The following is a 22,392-nucleotide window of genomic DNA, read 5'->3' on the forward strand; positions in this document are numbered from 1 at the left end:
CAGGCATCTGGTGTAAGCAAGGCCTCATCCTAGACGGTCAAACTCAGGCAAGAGTCATGACAAGTTGTTTTTATTTTAAAAAGTCACTGTATAATAAAAATGCTACAAAACCCAGAATAAATATCTTCAAGTTACAAAAGCAAAACAGAGATCTAGAAAAGCTGCTTGCTGTAAAAAGGCAGCAGAGAGTTGTTGACAAACAGACCAGAAAGATAAATGCGTGCTTGTTTGCTTGGGTGGGGCTGGGGGTAGGGGAGCTCAAGGAGGGAGAGTTGCACCTCCCCCTTCTCCCCTTCCCCCTCCGTCCCTGCATCCCTCCAAAGCCCTCTCCACTCAGGTCCCCGTGAATCGGCCAGTGCCTTTTGCCCAGTTTTCTGTCCTTGCTCACAGGGCTACCCCAGGTCTGTGTTCCCTAATGAGCCTCTGTTATTATAAAGATGGGGGGCCCAACCTGGCGCAGCAAAAAGAGCCTTGGCTTTAGGGACATATCTGGGTTTATACCCTGGTACCACCTCACTTCTTGGCTGTGTGAATGGCGGGCACCCAACCCCCACCCCTGGTTCCCAGTTCCCCTCTGAAGTGGGGATGACAGTGTGTACTGTGCAGGGTAGGTGTGAGGACTGGGTGAGAGGGTGGATGGAGCACGTGGCCCTCCACTGGGAACTGAAGAGTCATCCCTGGGGTGATGTCCCCCTGCAGGCTGATGCCAGGTGGACTGCAAAGCCGGGACCAGGCCAGGTGAGGGCAGCTGGGAGAAACAAAGGCACGGCCTCGTGATCACCTGGGACACATCTGGCTGCATCCGTCATGCCGCTGGTGGGTACAAGAGCTAGGAATTTTGTCAACAAGCTGTCTTCGGGAGGTGAGTCTTAACAGCAGGACTGGGAGGGCCCGTGGAGATCACCGAACTGATGGAGATCTCTCTAAAGAGCAAGGACTTGAACCAAGGCATCTTGGCAGCTGACCCTGGGCTCGTGCTTCGGGCCTCAAAATCCTCATCTATCCAATGGGTATGAATATAGGCCCTGCCTTTGCCCCAGGGCTACTCTGAAACTTTTGTGAGAAGGTGGGTGGAGAAGCCCTTTGGACACTTTGAAACGTTGGCCACATGTGGGGAAGCGTCACCCCTTGTCAGTGCCACCCTGCACCCCCAGAGGCATGGAAAACTGATCCTCCACTAATTCGGGAGCCCAACAGGGCGTCCCTAAAGCAGGCAGGAGATGAGGGGCCATCTCCACCTTTCACTTCCCCTGACCAATATTTGGCCCCTTCCAGCCCTCAAGCGCCTCCCTGCCTACCCACAGGAGAATGACCACCTCCTGCACGGAGGCCTGAAGACTGACTGCTCAATAAAAGTAATTCTACCCACAGTGTTGGCATCTTGGGAGCGGCTGGCAGGAAGCTGGGCACAGCCTGACCAGCGTTAACGGTGACATCTGGACCCAGCCCCACAGCGAGGGAGGGACTGCCCGGCACCTGCAGCCCTACTCACTCAGCCTCCCATGCAGCTCAGGCCTGGGAAGGGGTGATCCAGGCCGAGAGCTGGGGTTCTCCCAGGTGGGGAGCCGGCGCACACCGAGTGCCAGTGCGAGAGCTCCAGAAGCAAGAGGTATCCTCTTCCCTGGGGTCCAGGCTGAGGAAGGGGGAAGGAGGAACCACTTCAAAGCCCAGCCGAGGCCTGGGACCACGGCCCCCAGGCCCTGGCCCCTTCCCCATGCATGCGTCCCGGGCAGGGCGGTCACTGGGCCTCCTGGGAGGCCTGCTCCCCTGAGGGCCAGCTCCGGCAGCAGATGGCGATGGCTACGGTGGCCTCCTCGCCCGTCCTGCCTCCTGCTCCGATGTCCCGGCCTCTCACCACACACGTGTTGTCCACCGCGTAGGCCCCCAGGGCGGGCCAGGCCCCGGGGAGGGTCCCGCAGCTGGTCAGCGTCCAGCCTCCCTCGCAGGCCACGGTGACCTGCCAGGGCCAGGGAATGAAAGAAAGCGCACGTATGGCCCGGCACACTGTGAGCCAGGCCGGGAGGGCACAGGCTGGTGTCTGCCGTGCCAACACAGACTCATCTTCCCCCGACACCATGCTTCCCACAGCCCTCCCCATCCCGGCCAGCGGCAATGCAAAGCCTGGACTGCCCCCTCCGCTGCTCCCACCACGTCCAGTCCCTCAGGTCTGTGGGCTCCTCCTTCAGGCCCTAGCATCCTCCGTGCTCCTGCCCTGGCTGAGCCCCCGCCCCCCGGGCCTGGACAGTCACCGTAGCTGTCCACCTGCCTACAGCAGGCCTCCCTGCTTCTGCCCCCTTTCCTGCAGTCTTCATGGCACAGCGGCCAGAACGAACCCGCTCACACCCAGGTCAGATACCCGTTCCCCTCCCCCGACCCCAGGCTCAGAACGCTGAGTGGCTCCCAGCTCACTGGAGCAAAAACCAAAGTCCCTACTGTGGCCCTCAGGCCCCACCTGAACCCTGTCTCTGGTTCCCCCCCTCACTCAGTGCCCACCTCACTGGCCCTCTGGCTGTTCCTGGTGCTCCTTTGCCGCGGCTGTTCCCTCTGCCTGGAACACTGTTCCCTGTCCTGTCCCCCACCTTCTTAGCAAGGCCTCTCCTGAACTTCCCTCCCCATTCTCTTCCCTGCCTTACTTTTCTCCACAGCATCTTCTAAGTACTCTGTAATACTACTCATTCGTTTACTGTCATCCCACTAGAAAAGACGCCCCAGGAGAACTTGCCAGGTTTGTATCTCCACCGCCTGGAATGGTGCCTGGAATGCCTCAATACATGCTGAGCAAGTGGACCCAAGACAGCCCTTGCCCTCGAGCAATGCAGCATCCAGACCACAATCACTACAGACTTGCTCTTAAAAACCTCTCTGAGGCAGGAGAGTGGACTCCCCAGGGCTTCCTTTTAAGAAGCTCCCTGTGGCTTTTAAAAGGAGACTTAGAGAGAAGCCGTAGGGAGGCTGCAGGTCTGCACTGGCAGCTTCTGAGGGCCTCTCACGCCCCAGTCCCCCAGCGTGCCTCCCCTCTCTGCAAGCCCTTCCTCACCTCGCTGGCCCCGCTAGCCTCTCCTCCACCTGCAGCGCTCAGCTCAGGTGTCCCGTCCTCTGGGTCATGGCTGAGTCATCCTCCCAGCAGATGTGTTAAGTGGATTAATCAGTGAATGTGTGTGGACTGCTTTTCTTATGCCATATTTACACATATTCTTCCGAAGCGAGGGAAGCATGCCCCAACAGCAGGTCTCACTAAGCTGGACAAAAGCAAAAACTGGCCCAGCGACACACACACGCACACACACACACGTGATGTCCACACAGCTGCAAAAGCTGCTGACAGCACCCACCCCACAAGCTACTCCCCAGATATGTGAGGGTATGGTGGTGACACAAACACTGACCCAGAAAAGCTGCACAGGATGGACACGTGCCACCCCACGCGGCGTCCGGCTCCCGTCCCAACCCCCCAAGCCCCTTCACCTTCTCTGCAGGGCCCGGGATCCCGTGCTCCCTGACTTTGCACTCCAGACCCGGCGCGTGACAGCAGGAAGCGTGGATGCTGGCCTCCTTGTGGCCGACACACTGGTCGGGCTGACCCTGTGGCCTCAGCACAGGCCGCCTGGGGGTGCCAAGGTCCTCCACCTCCCAGTGGGAGCTGCAGCCTGGGGAAGAGGAGGGCCGGCTCAAACACCTGGATGCTAAGGGACCCTCTGTCTCTCCTCCCCACCCCATTCAGTCTCCATCTTTTTAGAGTCTGAGTCTGGAGCTGGGAAACACAGAAACAAGTCTCGGCAGGAAAAAGGCACTACTAGCCTGAGCGACAGGACTCTTGGGTTCTCAGCTCAACCTTGCTGCTGGCCTGCTGTGTGACCTTAGGAAAGCCATACAACCTCTCTGGGCCTCAGTGTCTCAGGGAAAACATCATCTCCTCTCCACCCCGACATGGGGAGGGGGCTCCAAGGCCTGAGATGCTAGACCAGGAAATGGTATTCCTCCCCATAACCCAGCCACCCAGGCAGAAGTTCAGGGGTGAGCTTGATGTCTCTCTGGGAGACATGGGCCTCCCTCCAGAGCTTGGGAGTCAGGCATAACCCCTGGCTACGAGACCTCAGAGGGTGTTTCTAGGCTATAGCAAGCCTCAGTTTCCCTCTGTAAAAGGAAAAGGGAGGCTGCAAGGGTGAAGTGAGGACATGCACGCGGAGCCCAGCACAGCGTCTGGCACCGGGCAAGGGCTCTGCACGTGTTAGGGTCATGGTCACTGGAATGCCCGTGTGTTAGCTGCACGGCCTTGGGGAAGTCACTCAGCATGTCAGGGTGCGGTTCCCTTCGCTGTAAAGTGGGACTCTTTTGGACGTGCTTCATAGGTAGTGGGTTCTATGACTCCGATGTCTTCGAACTGGCACGTGCCCTGCAGTTCATCTGCTGGGCGTTGCCAAAGGGGCAAGCCATCAGAACACGGTGGACTTCCCACCAAGCCAGGACCCCAATAAGATGTCCAGTGGCCTGCTGGACCTGTCCCAGCCTCTCCACCTGACTGGGTTCATCTTTCCCCTGCAAAGCCATCACCAGCTGCTCCTCCTAGAGCCAGCTCCTAACTCGTCACTCGCCCTTGTCACCCTCCTCAAACTTCAGTGGCTCCCCAGTACATACTCGATGAAGAATCAACTCCTGAACCAGTTATTCCAGGCCCACTACCTGCCCTCTCCCCAAACGCTCCCCAGGACATCCCATGCACCCTCCAAGCAGGACAGCTCAGCCCCCTCCCGATCTGAGGGGCACCATCCCTGGATCCCCCACAAGGTCCCTACCTGCGACTTTCTGCTACCTACCCAGGGCATGTTTTTGACACAAGGTGGCCCATCCACAGTTACCTATATCAGAGAATGGATTCTAAAGCAATGGATGATAACCAGGATAGCTAGCACTTATGTTGTCCTAGCACCAAGCTAAATGCTTAGCACCCATCATCCTCATTCTATTGCTGAGGCACAGAGAAGTTAAGTAACTTGCATAGGTCACACAGCGGACGACTGGCAGAGCCAGGATTAAACCAAGGTCAGCTCCACTTTTGGATCCACTCCCTAAACTGCCCCTCATGCAATGCACTGCCTGTGGGGAAATGCCTATGATGCCCCAGCCCTGGTGCTCTAGGTGTTACTCATTTCATAGCAACCCAGTGAAGCAGGAACTGCCGCCGCCCCTCTTAGGGAGGAGGAGGCTGAGACGGAGACAGATGAGGTGCTTGCCCAGGGTCACAGGGATGGGAAGGGTAGCACTGGCCTTCACACCAGGCCGTCGGGCTCCAACGTGGGACCAGCCGGGTGGGGGCAGGTGCACCAGGAGCCAGAGACGCCTCCTCACCCCGGGGTGGGCCCAGCCGCCTACCTGTGAGGACTTGGCCCTGCTGGGGGCAGCGGGCCTGGGTCTGCACTCCGGCTCCAGCTGGCGGAGCCGTGTGGACACGGCAGTTGGCCCGGGGCAGCAGGCAGCACCTGGCAACTGCGTAGACACCCTCACCCCCAAACGCGTTGTGGGCCAGGCAGACGCGCCTGCCCCCTCGGGCCTGAGAGCCAAAGACAGAAAGAGGAACCTGCTTTAGAAAAGGCTTCGAAACACAGGATGAGGGGGGCTGGAGGGAGCTGACTCGGGCGCCTGGTCCCAGCCCCCTGAAACGTCTCCGATGGCCTCGCGAGGGGCCAGCCGGCCCCTGAGGACAAGGAGCTCGCTTCCACCCAAGGCAGACGGTTCCGCAGATGGGCAGTTCTGGGTGTTATAAAGTTCTTCTGGACACTGAGAGTGACTTCAAAATGCAGATACAGGGGGCTGCCCTGGTGGCGCAGTGGTTGAGAGTCCGCCTGCCGATGCAGGGGACATGGGTTCGTGCCCCGGTCCGGGAGGATCCCACATGCCGCGGAGCGGCTGGGCCCGTGAGCCATGGCCGCTGAGCCTGTGCGTCCCTGTGCTCCGCAACGGGAGAGGCCACAACAGTGAGAGGCCCGCATACCGCGCGCAAAAAAAAAAAAATGCAGATACAGGGAAACCTAAGACTCCAGAGCATGGACCTGGCCTGCTCAGCCCTGACCCACTCTCAGCCTCTCCCACGTGCACTCACGTGCAGGAGGGCGCACAGTCAAGCACACTCCCAGACACCGGCTCCCAGACAGAAACGCCTGCCCGCCCCTTGTCCTCCTGGCCTAGGCACTGCCCTTCCACCAAAACCCTGCAGCCAGATGGCATCTCCGCCAGGCTCTGCAGCCTTCCCATCAAGTCCCCCTTCTGCTGCTTTGAGATTTCTCAACTGCCAGAACCGTGGAACATCTGAGTGAAAAGGGCCCTGGAGACGACTGCGTCCAGAGGCAGCGAATCCCTGGCATACGTCTGGCCCTCCCCTCCCCCGAGGCAGTGAATCCCTGGCACACACTCGGCCCTCCCTCCCACGAGGCGGGCACGGGAATCCATCCAGTCTCATCCTGCAGAGTCTCCCGGGAACCCTCCGTGTGCCTCCCTCTTGCAGCACCCAAACCGCGTGACTGAGATACGCCCCGTTCGGCTTTAACTTGCAGACGGGCGCTGGAGTTCAGGGGAGGATGGGGCTGAGGCAGATCTGGGCCTGGAAGCGAGAACCCCACTTCACGCTCCGACGGGAGGGTACAGGTCACCTCAATGCGCTCGCCCCGCCGCTTCCCGCTCCTGGAGAAGCTAGAGCAGCCCAGCAGCTCCTCAGGGGCAGCACAGCGGGCCTCGGCCGTGGCCATCCGCGTGGGCCCCGAGTGCGCCGACCACACGGTCCTGCAGAACAGCTGCCCACCTGCAACGAGGCCCTGGGGTGAGGAGGGGTGGCTGGGGAGGGAGCCTCCGTCAGGGCTCTGCTCACAGAGGGCTCCAGATCTTTGGCTCCTGGTGGGGGAGAGGGGCCTTAAGGAATGTGATCCATTCTCCCATTAAAACAGGTCACGAAAGCCTTTGCAAAGCCCCTTTGGAGCCCGTCCTACTCAATCTCCCCCAGTGTCTAGGAGCTGGTGGCCGAATCCTCCCTCCACAGATGGGGGAGGGACAAGGTTGCCCAGGCCACACAGATGCCCTGAGACCTCCCAAGCCCCAGTCTGGATTCTGCCCGCCCTGCCCTCCTGCTGACCTGCTCCATAGGTGCTGGGGGGTAGTGTAGCCACCAGGTTGGGGGTCAGCACCCGCTGGTCCTCGGGGAACCAGGCCTCATTGATGACGTCTTTGGCAGAGAAACGGATCAGCCTCTGCCTCAGTTCAGCCAGGGGGAGCTCCGGCTCGGCGGTCAGCATCCTAGCCACAATGCCTGGTCGTGGGGCAGGCGGTGAGAGATGGTGGTGGCCTGGCCCTCCTTCCCGACCTGGGACTCCTCTCCTGGTGCACACATGAGCGTGCGCACACACACAGACACACCAAGCTGTTCTTTAGAAGTTAAACCACCTGCGATCCCGTGCTAAAAGATGGCCAGAGCAAGACTTACATCCTGCTCTCGCACCTCCGAGCCTTGGCGATGGCTGTTTTGTTTGCCAGGTAAACTCTTATTCATCCACCAAACCCCAGATGAAATGGCCCTCCTCCAGGAAGTCTTCCCTGACCTTTAGCCTGGTCAGGCGCCTCTCCCTTCCACACAGCCCTGGCTAACTCCGTTTGTGCACCTGCCTCCCCCATCAGACTGAGCGTCCTTGAGGGCACCATCAGTCTGACTCGTCTTTACTCCCCCATACCCAACACAGAGCCTGGCACACGTGGTCCTGGTGCAGACCCTGCCTGCCAAAGGGGCTGTCAGCATCATGATGGCTAAGGCGATGGGGCAGCTACTCACCAGCCACATGGGCGGCAGCCTGTGACGTCCCACTCTGTGATGTGAAGCAGGTGCTGCAGTCACTGGAGGCACCAATGATGTCGTCCCCTGGGGCAAAGAGGTCCACGCAGCGGCCAAAGTTGGTCCCCAGGACCCCCAGGGTCACCGGCTGGTCCTGGGCATTGGTGGCCCCAACAGTAATGACCTGGAGAGGTGAGAGAGTGGATGGCAGAGAGCGGAGTCAAGGAGAGGATGTAGGGAGACTGAGACCTTGCCAACTGGGCTGGCCAACTCCTGTATACCTGTTTGGCCCGTTCAAATATCCCCTCCTGAGGGAAATCTGACTCTCCAGGCAGAGCTCTGGCACTCTCTGCCCCACCCGGCCCTGGCGCTGCCCTCTGTCCCTACCATATGCCAGGCACCATTCCCGAAGTCCCCGAGGTGCTTCCATTCTAGGGAGGGACCCAGACAGTAAACAAACAGTAAAAATGCAACACATTAGGTGGTTATAAGTGCTAAGGAGGAAAGCAGAGCCGGCAAGGTGGAGAAGACCTGCTGGGTTTAGTCTGCTTTGTGCGATTTTAAATTCGGCTGCCAGGGAGGGTTATCCATCACTGTCAGGCTCACACGTGTGCCCCCCACCTGCCCCCGACCCCAACACCCACCCCCCAGACTATGATATCTTTGAAGTGGGATGAGATTCCTTCCCCTTAGTCCCCCCAGTGCCCACACCGCCAGTAGGTGCCCTTGCATGTTAGAGGAATGGACGGGCGTTGGACCCCCTGGGTCAACCTCTGAAGCTGAGAAGCGTCATCTCTGTGCTCATGTAGCTCCCCTGGGACACACCAATGCAGGGCCTCAGGGGGCCTTGCGGGGCGGGGGGGGCCCTTACCGAGTGGACTGGGAGAGGGAGGCCGGGAGAAAGCAGAGGGAGCTATGGTGTCAATCCAGGGGACAGCAGATGGACGGAGGTGATGGGATTGGGGAGAAGGGGCCGGGGGAGTCACGAGACATTCGGAGGGAGAGGGGCCAGGGCGTGGGGTTGGAGCTGCACTGGGGGAGGGGAGAGTTGAGGCTGGCGCTGTTCATAGTCTGGGATGGTGGAGGTTCAAGCCCCTCCTCTGCCCAGGTCGGCCCTGGCAGTCTCTGACACGTCCTTCCAAAGCCAGGCCAGTTCAGGAGCACCCCCCATGAAGCCCCCAGGGGCCCCCCTGCCACCTTCCCCTCCCTTCGGGAGCACCCACCTCGGGAGCTGAGGCCGGGGAATAGAGACAGGCATCATCCCTGAAGTTGCCGGCAGCGGCCACCAGCACTGCCCCCGTCCCGGCCAGCTGCTGGCAGGCGGCGTTGAGGGCCGGGCTGTGCCCACCCGCCAGGGGCAGCAGCACTACCAACCGGCCCGCCGGCTGGGCCAGCTGGCTCTTCCGAATAAACTCCAGGCCTGAGAGGACAAAGCCAAGGTCACCCATGAGGAGGCACGCTCCGCCTCCCCACTCCCGCCCCTGAGGCCCCCGTAAGGGTTAATTTTACATGTCGACTTGGCGAGGCTATGGGTGTTTGCTCAGACATAGGTCTAAGTGTTGCTGTGAAAGTACTTTGTGGATGTGATTAATGTTTACATCAGTACTTTGAGTAAAGCAGATTACCCTCCATAATGGGGGTGGGCCTCGTCCAATCAGTTGAAGGCCTTGAGAGAAAAGATGGAGGTCCCCCAAGGAGGAAGGAAACCTGTGTGCACACTGCCTTCAGACTCAAGACGGCGGCATCAACTCCTGCCAGAATTGCCAGCCTGCCAGCCTGCCCTGCAGATTTCAGCCAGCCCCACAATATATGAGCCAGTTCCTTAAGCTAAATCGCCCATATGTGGTATATGTATGTATTTATAAATATAAATATACACACACATCCTGTTGGTTCTGTGTCTCTGGACAACCCTGACTAATACACATGGGAAGCATGTTCACAACAGCAGCACTTATAAAACCAGCCAACTCCCAAACACTTATGCGCACCAGGCTCCTTCTAAGGGCCTGACTATGGGAATTTACACAGTCCTCACAGTAACCTTACCATTATTTTCCCTTTCCGGGAAACTGAGGCACCAAGAGGATGAGTAAGATTCTCAGAGGAACAGGAAGGGCCCCCTTTGCCCTGCCTCTGACCTTCACAAGCCTCGCTGCCATCCTCTGAGGGCTGGTGTACAGTAATCCTCCCCCACCACACAGACACACACACTCCAGTGAGTCCACACTGCCCACTCGCAGCTGTGGGACCCTGCCCTCCCATGTGTGAAAGGGTGCACTGCTGCTCGGACTGTGTCAAGGATCAAAAGACTCCTCGCCCTGGAGCTAGAGTGGGGGGGGGGGGGACTTGATAACCCTGCCCCCTCGGGGGGAGTGTCATGCCTTGACCCCGGCTGCACTCCCCTGCCCCAGAGCCGAGTGTGCAGCCTGGAGCCCAGGCCCAGTGGAGACCTGGGTTCTAACACCAGCTCTGGCCCTCACGTGCCAGGGGACCCGGACCTGACAGCTTCTCCTCTCAGGCTCCGGCTCCTGCCCCGTCAGATGGGGGTGTGGCCAGCTGACCTCTCAGAACCTTCTGGATCTGGACCTCTGGGAGGTCCCCAGGGCTGCAGCAGAGGTGGGAGTTGGGGTCCCATAGCCAGGCTCCTCTTAGGAGGAGACAGCTGCCCCTCACACCGGGAGGGGCAGAGCGGAAGTAGGAGTGGAGGTGAGGAATAAGCACGATTACAGCTGCCATTCATTAACTGTATGTATGTTTCTGTGCTTGGACTTGACACACTTTACCTCAACAATCTGCTTACAGAGGAGACCGGCGGTGACCACGAAAGTAAAAGCTACTGTTCGTGGAGCCCCTGCTCTGCTCCAGGTAACGTGCTAGGGGCCTTTCCCAAAGTGGGGACTTCTTCCCCGGAAAACCCTCCAAGCCCAGGGCGCCAGGCCTGTGGAAGGCCTTTCAGGGCACAAGCGGGCCTCCCCTCCTCTGCACACTGACCTTTGGGAATTGGCCTGCTGAGCTGAGGTCAGTGGATAAAGGGGTGGGACAGGAAGGAAGGGTCACCTGATAGGGCAGGGGATTATTGATTCTTGCCTTTAAAACCAAACATCAAAACCTGTGCTCTAGGGCTTCCCTGGTGGCACAGTGGTTAAGAATCCTCCTGCCAATGCAGGGAACACAGGTTCAAGCCCTGGTCCGGGAAGATCCCATATGCCACGGAGTAACCAAGCCCACATGCCACACCTACTGAGCCTGTGCTCTAGAGCCTGCGAGCCACAACTACTGAGACTGCGAGCCACAACTACTGAGCCAGAGTACCACAACTACTGAAGCCCATGTGCCTAGAGCCCATGCTCTGCAACAAGAGAAGCCACCACAATGAGAAGTCCGCGCACCGCAACGAAGAGTAGTCCCCGCTCGCCGCAACTAGAGAAAGGCCGCGCGCATCAATGAAGACCCAATGCAGCCAAAAATTAATTAATTAAACAAACAAAAACCTGTGCACTAAACTGCAAAGAATTAGGGCAGAGCTCACTCACCAAGCACAAGGCAGGCACCACCAGCCCTTCCCAGCCCTTCAAAAAGGCCTATGACTACCTCTGCCAGCTCAGAGGCCAGCGTCTGACACAGGGGTCTGGGCACTTGCAGTGGGGTCAAACTCAGAGCCAGCACCTTCCCCAGCGAGGCCACTGGCTCTGGCTGTGTGACCCTGGGCAAGTCACTTCCCCTCTCTGGGCTGATTTTCTCAACTGTTTAACAGGCTCACAATACCACCCTCAGGGTATGGAGTACAAAGTCCTTTGCTCAAGGTCTGGCCACAGGAGGGACTCAGTAAGTGAGAATTCCCAGCCTCTTCTCTGTCCACAGGCCTCCCAGGGTCCTAGCTCTAAGCTGGACCTTGCCAGAGGTGACTGGATGGATGCAAGAGTCTGGAAAAAGTCTTCTGCCAGTTCCTCTACCAGGTCTACCCAACCAGGGCTCCAATCATTCACGAGGAGAGAGTCCCCCCGTGTTAAGCAGAAGATGGGGAAAGTTTGCTTAGATCACCTCGAGGGTACATCCAAATCTAAAGTAACATGGCAAGAGACGCAACTATTTTAAAAGATCTGGAAAGGGGAGCAGTGTGAAACTGTAGAAAGACCACTGACTAGGGGTCCAAGCTGCAGGACCTGCCTGGGCTGAGCCCTGCCCCTCTCTGGGCCTCAGTTTCTCCATCGGCACTCATGCCCCCTGGGGGCCCTGCCCACTCTGACACTCTGGGACTCTGCCTCTGGGGCAGAGGCTGCCTTGGTCTCGTCGGTCAGGAGTCAGTTCTCTCTGGGCTGAAGCCCCGTCCCGTGCCGGGTCTGGATGCAGAGACAGCACGCCCGGAGCCGTCACTCACCTGTGAGTGTGCTGCTCACCGTGCCCTTCCCTTGGCAGTTGAGAACACGCAGGCTGCGCAGGCTGGAGCCCTTGGCCACGCCAGCATCCCGGCCACTGACCACCCCTGCCAAGTGGGTGCCGTGGCTGTCACACTTGTTCGCCTGCTCGATCAATACAAGACCTGAGTGAGAAAGCTCATCCACCCTGTAATAATATCAGGGAGTGACCGGACAGACGTCCCCACCCACAACTGACGGCAGGGGCAGTGACAGCTGCGGAGGCCAGCGGGGGTGCGGCTGTGGCACTCCGGGGGTACCATCAACTCCAGGTCGGGGATGAGGGCCATGCTCACCTGTCTGTGGAAGCGTGTCCCATCCTCTTCGGGCACGTTCTCGAAGTCAGTGACTACCACCCTGCCCTCAATTTCCCGGTGGCCACTTTGGATACTGGTGTCTAAGAGATATACCTCCACCAGGCCACCTCCAGCTTTCCAAGGTGAGGTTTGTTCGAAAGGAAAGAATAACCGTGAGGTTAACGTAATAGTTAACACATATAAATTGTTTACCATGTCTCAGGCGCTGCTCTAAGCACCTTACATACGTCAACTCAGAAAATCCTCTCCAGCTACATACTTTTATATCTTTATATCACAAACAAGGAATGTGAGGCACAGAGAGGGTAAGTAACTGTCCAAGGTCACATAGCTGGTGATGGTGGAACCAGCAAGAGAACCAAGTAGTCTGGCTCCATAATATTAATATGAAATTACAATATGAACACTCGAAACTAACAAATACAATGGGAAAAACTATGCCAAGCCCCTACTTAAACTTTTTCACAGCTCCCCAAACCTGAGGCCACAGAACTTAAAGACAGAACAGGATTTGACAAGTAAAAGGAGAATAACAGGCCTGTATGGCCATCTGAGCAGGTCAGCTCATTTCACAGAGAGGAAACCGAGGCTCAAGGAGGACGCGTGGACCTGGGCCTCCTGGCTCCAAGCCCATGCTTTCTCCACTCCACCAGGTGCCAGGACGGCTCAACGGTGGCTGGTTCCAACTGACACAAGTTACAGCCTCAGAGAAAACAGCAGTATTGGAAGTTCACCAAAAGCCTACCACCTACACTTCATCATTTCTAGTTGGGTCAGTTCAGATTCTCCAGAGGGGAAAAGCGGCCTCAAGAGGAGTTATCACTTAGCGCGAAGGGACCTGCGAGTGGCCTCTTACAGCCTCTGAATCAGTGCAGGGAGCTCTGCGGCCTCTGGCAGGTGGGCGCCCAGTCCTGCCTGCATCCCTCCAGAGCAGGGAGCTTTCTCTCTCCCGCAGGACAGCCCCTGCCACGCCTGAGAAGCTCGGAAGGCAGCCAAGTTCTCCTTCTCATCTCTGCCCAGGAGGCCCCTGACCCTGACCCTCTTGCCTCTTCCCCGCAGGCCACACCCCTCCTGCCTAAGGGCCTCTGTTCTTGTTTGTTTCTCCGCTTGGACGTGCTCCCCTTGGTGGGGCTGATGATACCCACTGCGGGGCTTGGCTGAGTGCCACTTCCTCCAGGAAGCCTTTCCTGACTCCATACTCACAGCTGTCCAGACTCCTTCGTGCTCCTACCCCATCCAGACTACCGGTGTCATGTAGCTATCTGTGTAAGCAAAGGATTAGCCTTCATGCACTAGAAGCTCTGGTGGAGTGGGGGGGGGGGGGCGCGGGCAGAGACCAAGTCCATCTTGTTGGTCTTTGTGTCCCCAGCACCTAGCACAGAGTCTGGAGCAGAGTGGCTACTCGAGAACTCACTGTGGCATGGAAGGAGAGGAGGGGGAGGGCTGAAATGACAGCACTCTCACTCTATACCAGACACGGCTGGAGGCTCGCTACAGAATAAAGAGCATTAACCCCAACACAGCCCCCCACATAGGACTGTCATCACCTCCCGTTTTTGCAGAGGAACCTGAGGCTCATTCAAGCTCACACAGCCTGAAAATGCTGAAGTCTGGGTTTGCGCATGGCAGTTGGCTCCAGAGTCTGTGCTCGTCAGCCCTTTGCCAGGTGGCCTCTCTGTGAAGGAAGGGTCTGCTCCTGGCCGGGTGCGCCACTCTCCACTCATCTGCATGGTGCCCACTCCGCCCCACTCCGACCCAACAGCCCCCGGGGGGCCTCGTCCAGCCAAGCCCTTCTGTGACTCCTGATGGACTCCATGTTCCTGCCTTCCATCTCCCCCACCTCTCACAGCCACTGGGCGCAGGAGGAGGGTAAGGCAATCCGTGGGCATCCCAGTGGGGAAGGAAAGGATCGCACGTCTGCTTCTGGCCTGGGGGAGGGCAGTGGGTCCAACGGTCATCCCAGAAAACGTATGTCCACATTCTAACCCCTAGGACCTATGATCATGACCTTATTTGGCCAAAGGGGCTTTGCAGACGTGATTGTTAATGACCTCCAAACGAAATCATCTTGGATTTCCCGATGGGCCTTAAATCCATTGATGTGTCCTCATAAAAAAACAGAAGAGGAGAGATACACAGAGAAGATCCTATGAAGGAGGCATGGACAGGAGTGATGCAGCCATAGCTGAGGAACGCTGCGGCCACCAGAAGCTGGAAGGGGCTGCTGGACCACGGCTCCCCCGGGGCAGCCCCTGCTCCACAGCTCCAGCTCCCACCTGGCAGAGAAGACACTATTCCTTCTCTTTGCCCATCAACTTGTCAGAAGCTGGAAGGGGAGAGGGAGGGTGCTCCCCTAGAGCCTTTGGGAGGAGCTTGGCCCACGGACACTTTTACTTCCGACTGGAGAGTACATTTCTATTGCTTTAAGCCACCGGGTGTGTGGTACTTCGTTAGGGCAGCCCTAGGGAACTAATTGAGGGGCTGTAGCCATCTCTCTCTCCTGCTTGGCTTGGTGTCCCCCGGAACCCCCTGCACAGCATCCCCTCCCCATTCCCCGTACTAGCCGGCTCTGGGAGGTCCCTGAGTCGCAGATGTGGAAGGTGGGGTCTCTAGGGTCTCTGCCTAGAAAGGAGCAGCCTGGGGTGGGGAAAGGCAGGCTCTTCCTGCAAAGGGCACCCCCTCCCTGGCCACAGGCTGCCCAGACCGGTCAGCACACCCTGCCTGACCAGGCCCCGCACCTCTGCCGCTGCCAACCCTGGGGTTGTTGCTCCACACTTCCTACCCATCTCCCACCCTGGCCGCGAGCCCTGGGAGGCCCCAGGTCTACCGTCTGTCACGATGACAGCAACTCAGAGCCCGCCTAGCCTTTCAGTTCCCGAAGCATTTGTACATCAACAGCCTCACAACACCCTGTGAGGACAGGATGGGGTTACTGTGCCCCTTTCACAGCCGAGGATGGGGAGGCTCCGACCCCACGTGAGCCAGTAAAGGGCGGAGGCTGGACGCGCCCCAGGTCTGGCTGAGTCCTGGAGCACCCCTGCATCGTCTTTCCGCTGAGCTCCAGACCTCATGCTGCGTGTGGGCTTCTCAGGCTGAACACGGGCCAGCCAAAACCCCTGATCTCCCCAAACCAGGTGTCCTTCCCTTCTTCCCCAGCTCAATAAATGTCACCTCCACCCCCCACAAGGCCCTGCCCAAACCCAGGCCACTTTCCTTGGCCTCCCTCCTCCTGGCCAGGCCACCCCAGGCAGAGGGAAGAGTCGGGGGAGAGGCCTGGAGGGGACACACAGCGTAGCCCACGCAGGGAACCCCAGGAAGCCTAGCGATGCTGAAGGGAGGCGCAGGGCAAGGCAGGACACCAGAGACCAGCTGGGGGCGTGGCAAACAGGGCTTATCTGTCCCGTTATGGGGTCCAATCCTGTCCTCAAGGCACTGGGATCACCCAGACCTGTGGGCCTTAGGGGGTGTCAAGGTCAGGTTTACCCTCTCCCCACCTGAGTGCAGCCTGATGGGCCAAATGGCAAGAAGAGGCAAACGTGAACTTTTAGAAGGTGGGAGAGGGGCTCATTTAAAGAAACAGACTTCTGCATCGTACCTGGGGCAGAAGGAAGGCAGGGCATGGGGGCTGGATTGGGTGGAATGGGACAGAAAAGGGGTCAGCAGAGTGTACTGAGCTCTAACGCCCCTGGGAGATGAGGACCGTAGACAGGGAGGAGAGAGCGGCACGTGGCCTCCGCGGGGATGAAGAGGCGGAGGGAGGTTGGGGCCCTTACTAGGAGCGTGGTGTTCATCCGCCTGGCGCCGCGCAGGGAGAATCCGCTCTAAGTTCCACGGGATACTCTGGGCAAAGACGAAGGAGTCCTCCTCGATGTACTGGACGTGGGGCAACGTCAGGGCCTGCAGAAGGCAGAGAGGTGGGGCTCGGCTTCAAAAGCCATTTGGCTGACAGCAGCCGTAGCCACAGCCCTTCACCTACCTGATCAAGCCTGTCCCGGGTCACACGCCAGTCCCATACCTGTCCCCTCCTGGTGTGGGGTTTCCTCGCTCAGGTTGGGGAGCCCAGCACCCGCCAGCACAGAGGATGCCTTTTAGGAAGGATTCTGAATTTGACATGCCACCTGGGGAGCCAGGCAGTGCCCAGGCCCCGGGGAAGGCTGGACCTGGACTCCATGCCCAGATCATGATGCCCTCACTGGCCATTCTGTTTCCCCAAGACCGGTTCCCACCCTTCTCCACCGTGCAAGGCGTGGGGAGGCTGACCCTGCAGACTGCAGCACCCAGGCCTCCTTGCAGTGACTTCTGGTTGGGATCAGCCAGAGGGAGGCCCAGAAGGAGTTTTGGGGGATGAGAGGGTGTCTTCACTCCCTCTCTGTTTTGCTGCAAGGTTCCCACGGTGGCTGCATCCTTTGGTGACCACGGCTCCCCCGGGGCAGCCCCTGCTCCACAGCTCCAGCTCCCACCTGGCAGAGAAGACACTATTCCCTCTCCTCGCCCATCAACTTGTCAGGAAAACTCATCCCTGGGCGCCTCAGTGTCCCTGTAGGCTTCCTTAACCTGTCCACACCTCTGTTAGTTTCTGTGCTTAGCATCTGCTTAAATACTTGACAATCTCATTTAGTCCTTAAAGAACCGTTCCTGTTTTCATGCCAGCTTACAGGTTGGGGACTGAGACTCAGGGGGTGAAGAAAATTGCCCAAGGTTAGACAAACTAGTAAGGGTACGTGACCCCAGGCTGGCGTGATGCCAAAGCCCATCTCTTGAGTGCACATGTCTGTGGCCTGCAGATCAGCAGTGTCTCCCCTCTGAGAAGCTGCCTGGCCTTCGGGGCTCATGCGTGCCATCTGGCTCTGTGGGCATCTGATTCCTTCCCCCGCACTGTGCTGGGCATATCATCCCCCATTTAACTGACTGGCCATCACTTCTCAGTCTCTCTTTCTGAACTGTGAGCTCAAGGGAAAGGGCTGGTGGTCCATCCTCATGCCTGAGCACATAGTAGGTGCTCATTAAATATGGGATGAGCAGACTGATTGAAGGCATTAACTTGATGTTTCCGCTATTAGACTAAGGGATTGGACCCTGTCTAATCCATGTCATTGTCCCCACAGGACTTAACACACTGTAGTTGTTCAGCCACCGTATGCTGAATGGAATGAAACTATGCAGTGGTAGTACAGTGGAGCAAGGAGGCCTGGGCCTAGATTCTCGTTTTGCCGGTTATATGTTGTGTGACCTCAGGCAAGACCCTGTCCTGTTCTGGGTCTCAGTGTCTGCAGGAGGCTATGAAGCACCCCAGCCACGCAGAGAATCAGTATGAAAATGGGAACCATGTGTTCTCATCAAGTTAGGAGGACAGGGGAGGGGGGCGTGTTGGGAGGAAGGGAGCAGAGGCTAAAACAAGGAAAGGGTTTTTTTTGTTTTGTTTTGTTTTTAAAGGTGCATTTGCCAAATTCTCTTCTGCCTTTTTATTAAAGCTACAAACGCTTCAAGCGGAGCCCCCTTTCGCAGGGAACCTCACCAAGAAAGGTTTTTAAGATATGCATTTAAAGCACTAGGGCCAGGGTGAGGAGAGGGAGGCCAGAAGTCCTCAACTACCCATGTCTGTTCTGCCCCTGCACCAAAGATGTGGCATCAGGGTCGGGCTGGAGGGGGAACAGCCTCCCTGTCCTACAGGAGGAACCTTCTGAATAGCATCAGTTTCAAAGGAATTTTGGATCCTTGAGTCATGTTTTAATAAAATGACTCTGGCCCCACTAATGTCATAGGGCCTTGTTCCTGTAGGGTTGTCATAGGCAGCAAGTTCACCAACACAAAGACAGCTAGAAGACAGACCCCTGGGTCTGATCCCAGCTCTGCCTCTGGCTGTCTGTGTGGTCCCTTCTGAACCTTGGTCTCCTCATCTCTCAGATGAAGATGAAGTACCATTGAGGTATGCCCAGGCTTGAAGGGTATCCTGTACCGAAGGCCAGGAGCCACTATGCTTGGTACTCAGTAAGCGCTCTGTGAACACTTGCTGCCTCCCAATGGTCAGCCATGGGCACACCCAGGACAGTGCCCTGTATGCATGAGACAGCCCAGCCCTTTCGGGAAGTGGGCCGCCCAGAGACGGAGCTCACCAGCTCCAGCAGGTCACCGCTCATCTTCACCAGGAAACCGGGGACAAGGTCGTGGAAGACGTGCAGGATCTTGGTGAGGTAGCCGCGGTGGGCGGCCTGGGCCTGCAGGCGGCAGGCGGTGCGCTCCGTCTGCGAGCGGTGGGTCTCTTCCTTCAGCACCACCATGTAGGTGCCTGGCAGCCTCCAGGCGTCCTGGCCCCCAGTGAGGAGGAGTGATATGATGACATTAAAAAAAGAAGAAGGGTGCTGTGAGTGCTTCATCAGCAAAAGAAACTCCATAGAGTATAGGAAGTATAAAGAGAAGTCACCAAATTAGGACCCCCAAACCACATAGAAGCCAACTCTTAGCAGTAACGTAACATATACCACACTTTCATACTTGACAGTCAGGCAAAAACGGGAACCATGGGCCACAGTCAACACCAGGTTCTCGTCTGCACCCGCACCTAGCTCTCTGTGGGGCCGACCAAGGCCTGGCCACCCTTGGAGGTCCTGCCTGAAGGCCACCTCCTGCTGAAGACCTTCTTAATTACACCTCCCTTCCCCATGTCTCAATTTGAAATAATCAATTCCTCCTGGTTCTAGTACCTCCCTGACCCCCTCTGGAAGCTGTCCAAAACCATGGCCTGAATCCCAACCTCAATATTTACTGGCTATGTGGCCATGGGCAAGTCACTCAACCTCTCTGAACCTCAGATATCTCCTCTGTGGTGTGGGGAATATAATACATATGACACAGGCCTGCTGGGAAGGCCAAGAGACATAGTTGTGTAAAGCATCTAGCAAACAGAAGGGAGGATAGAGTGAGCAAAGGCAACACTTCTCACATGGGATAAAAGACTCAAGGCCATGGTCTACAGGAGCAGATCTGTTTGCTCTTAGCTCTTATCTGCTCCCACTGCTCTCAAACAGACACAACTGTGCTCAAGAATCTTCAGTGGTTCCCCATAGCCTGACAAAGTCCAAACTCCATGCTGCCCCTTGGTCCCCGCTGCAACCTACCTCCGTAGCCTAATCTCCCACATCTCTGTACGTGCGCCAGAGTAGAATACAGTCTACAACCCTTTATCCAAAGTCTTAGGGTCAAATGGGTTTCAAGATTCAGAACTTATTTGGACTTTAGAAAGGTAGTAATAGGCAATCAGGGTGCTCAGAGGCGTCTGGAGCAGCACATTGTAATCTATGCAGCAAAATATAGGAATATAAATATTTACATCAGTGGGATAACTTATAAATAACCTCATGTCAGTTCAGGTCAGGTTACCACAAAATAAATTACAAGAAACCTTTTGGGTTTCAGAACATTTTACATTTCAGAAGGGAGATAAGGAACTGTGGACATGTGCTCCCTATTCTCCACCTCTAGCTTTCCCAGGTCTGAGCTTTTGTTCATGCTACCCCCTTCACCTAGAATAAAATTCCCCTGCCACTTTTATTTAAACTCCTATTTATGCTTCAAAGGCCCATCTAAAATGCCCTCAGCGAAATGAAAACCTAATGAATTGGGAGGACACTTTGTGCACTGGAAGGAGACTTGCCCTAGAAGCCTAGTTCTAATGCATCAGGGGGGTGAAACCCCTCTCTCTGGGTCTCAGTTTCTCATGAACAAAATAAAAGGATTGGTCTAAAATCTTTCTCTGCCTGCCAAAAATATTTTCATTACAAATTCAATCTCTACAAAATATCCATTGAAGGACTGAATAAATGAACTTCTGGAGGTTCTTGCTCCAAACTTCCGCTGGGGAAGAAGTACCTTCAAGCACCTGTTTTAATTGGTTGTCCGGCCTCTGCTTACTCACCTCTCAGGATGGGGTATTTACTACTTCTAGAATAGTTATTTGGGGGCAGTGACTTGAAACGCCCTTTCTCAACCTTGTCACAACCCATCAACATCCTTCTAGACGGTGAAAGGCTCAGGGAACAAGGAAGAAGGTGCTATGAGCTGAGTAAACTTCACTCTTCTGTGAGAGCCAGACTGAAGAAGAGAGGTCCCTCCCCTCCTGCCACTAACACAGGACACAGGCAACACTGAGGGCCTGACACCCCTCTGCACCCAGCACACTCAGGCAGGGGAGCTGGGGCAGAAGCGCAGGCCAGATGTCCATTAGCCTAGAACTTCCCCTCTGTCCCGGAAGCTGCAGTTTGGAGCAAAAAGGGCATGACTGGGAGGTCGCACTTCAGCAAGGTAAATAGCTACCTCCTACAGTGCTCTCTTCATTGGCTCACATGGTGGGGAGGTCACTCATGTGGGCAACAGAGCCCCTTTCCCTTCATTCTTCCATCTGCCCAGCACTGACTCTTCACAACAAACCCTCGGGAAGGACTGTCACCTCCCTTTTAAAGATAAGGAAAATGGAGGCTCGGAGGTTAAGTGACTTGCCAAGCACCACTCAGCTAGTGAGTGATGGAGCCAGGATTCAACCCCAGAGCTGACTCCAAGCCCGGTAACAGGACCTCAGTTGAGCCCTGGGAAGGTTATAATTGGAGGGAAACAGCAGTCCCAACCCTGTGCAGGAGCTCCCATAGCCCAGCGGCCAGGCGCTGGCCTTGATCTTCAGGAAACTCGCCCCACCCACTCTGGGCGGCGTTTGAGTGGGCTGCGGCTACCAGGCTCCTTTCCCGAGAGCACCAAACAAGCCCTTCCCAGACGAGCCCAAGGACCCCAACGGGCCTGGAGAATAACTCCGTCCCCACCCCTTCAGTTTTGTTCTTTTCTTCAGCTGAAAAAGATGCAATCCTAGAATGTGAGTTTTGTGTCATGAAGAAATTGGCTCCCGCCACTATCATTCATTCGCCTTCTCTCCCGCTCCACCCCTGTCACGGTAGCGCCGTCTCGTCCCAAGACCCCCAAGCCCACCCCCTCCCACACTCCCCACACACACTCTGCACTACCCAGATTTCCCGATCCGCGTCAGGACGCATACTAATATCTCCTCTCTGCCCGGGGCCGTTCTAAGCACGTTTCGGGCACTAGCGCCTTGACCCACCCGAGCCTCAGTGGTGAGGCACGTCCAGGATCTGAGCAGGCGATCCTGGAGGTGCTCTGCTCGTCCTACCTGGTGCCTACCAGTCTCCGAGCCCCGTGCACCTTTCCCCCGCAGAGCGCACCCCAAAGAGCCGCCGTGCCCGTTCTCCCCACCACCGCGCCCGCAGTCCCCAAGATCCGCGCCATGCCCGTCCTCGGGTGAGCAAAGCCCCCCCAACCAGTGACTTTCACTCCAGCCCCTCCCTTCCGGGGTGTGGGGTGTCACTGAGGTCAGAGAGGATATGCCCACCGCCCGGGTCCCCGCGCGGGTTCGCCCCCGACTCCCACCCCGGCGTCCGCACCTTTGCGCAGCGGTGGAAGGTGGCGGTGGCCACGTTCTGGGCCGTGTCAGCCGAGCTGTCCTCCTCCGACCGGAAGGCGAGCACCAGCTCCTCGTAGTCGCCGTCTTCGTCCTCCTGCGCGCGGGCGCCCGCGGGTCCCAGGAGCAGCAGCAGGAGCAGCAGCAGCGGCGGCCACCACGGCCGCCGGGAGCTGCCCGTACCCATCGCGGGGAGAGGAGAGGTTTGCGTCGGGCGGGGAGACACGGGGGCGGCGCGCGGGCCAGGCCCGCAGCGCCTGTGCCTCGCGGCGGGGAGCCCGATTTGAGCACGGGACTCGGGCCCCGGCGGGGACGCGCGCTGGGCCGGGCTCCAGGCCTCCCGGTTCGGGGATGCGCCGAGGAGACGCTTGCCGGCCCCGGGCCGTCTCA

At 57.4% G+C, this 22,392-nt stretch overlaps 1 protein-coding gene across 7 annotated transcripts; it reads right to left on the minus strand.

The window, feature by feature from the left end:
- Window positions 1–88: 88 nt before the first annotated feature.
- On the minus strand, window positions 89–22,189 carry PCSK9 (proprotein convertase subtilisin/kexin type 9; the record flags this gene model as incomplete). 7 transcript variants are annotated; one of them, XM_082668388.1, is made up of 12 exons in its annotated part: window positions 89–1,957; window positions 3,466–3,647; window positions 5,371–5,548; window positions 6,645–6,793; window positions 7,121–7,294; window positions 7,811–7,994; window positions 9,034–9,230; window positions 12,192–12,333; window positions 12,525–12,658; window positions 16,319–16,385; window positions 18,659–18,850; window positions 21,986–22,189. In XM_082668388.1, 12 exons carry the CDS (start codon window positions 22,187–22,189, stop codon window positions 1,739–1,741), a joined length of 2,022 nt encoding a protein of 673 aa, XP_082524514.1. In that variant the 3' UTR covers window positions 89–1,738. The 7 variants fall into 7 exon arrangements, with proteins under 7 accessions (XP_082524514.1, XP_082524512.1, XP_082524511.1 ...); XM_082668386.1 differs by having other exon boundaries at window positions 16,319–16,442; XM_082668385.1 differs by having other exon boundaries at window positions 5,371–5,590; window positions 16,319–16,442.
- Between the last annotated feature and the right edge of the window lie 203 nt (window positions 22,190–22,392).

Source organism: Grampus griseus (genome assembly GCF_964374135.1).
Source record: "Grampus griseus genome assembly, chromosome: 1".
Lineage (NCBI taxonomy): Eukaryota > Metazoa > Chordata > Mammalia > Artiodactyla > Delphinidae > Grampus > Grampus griseus.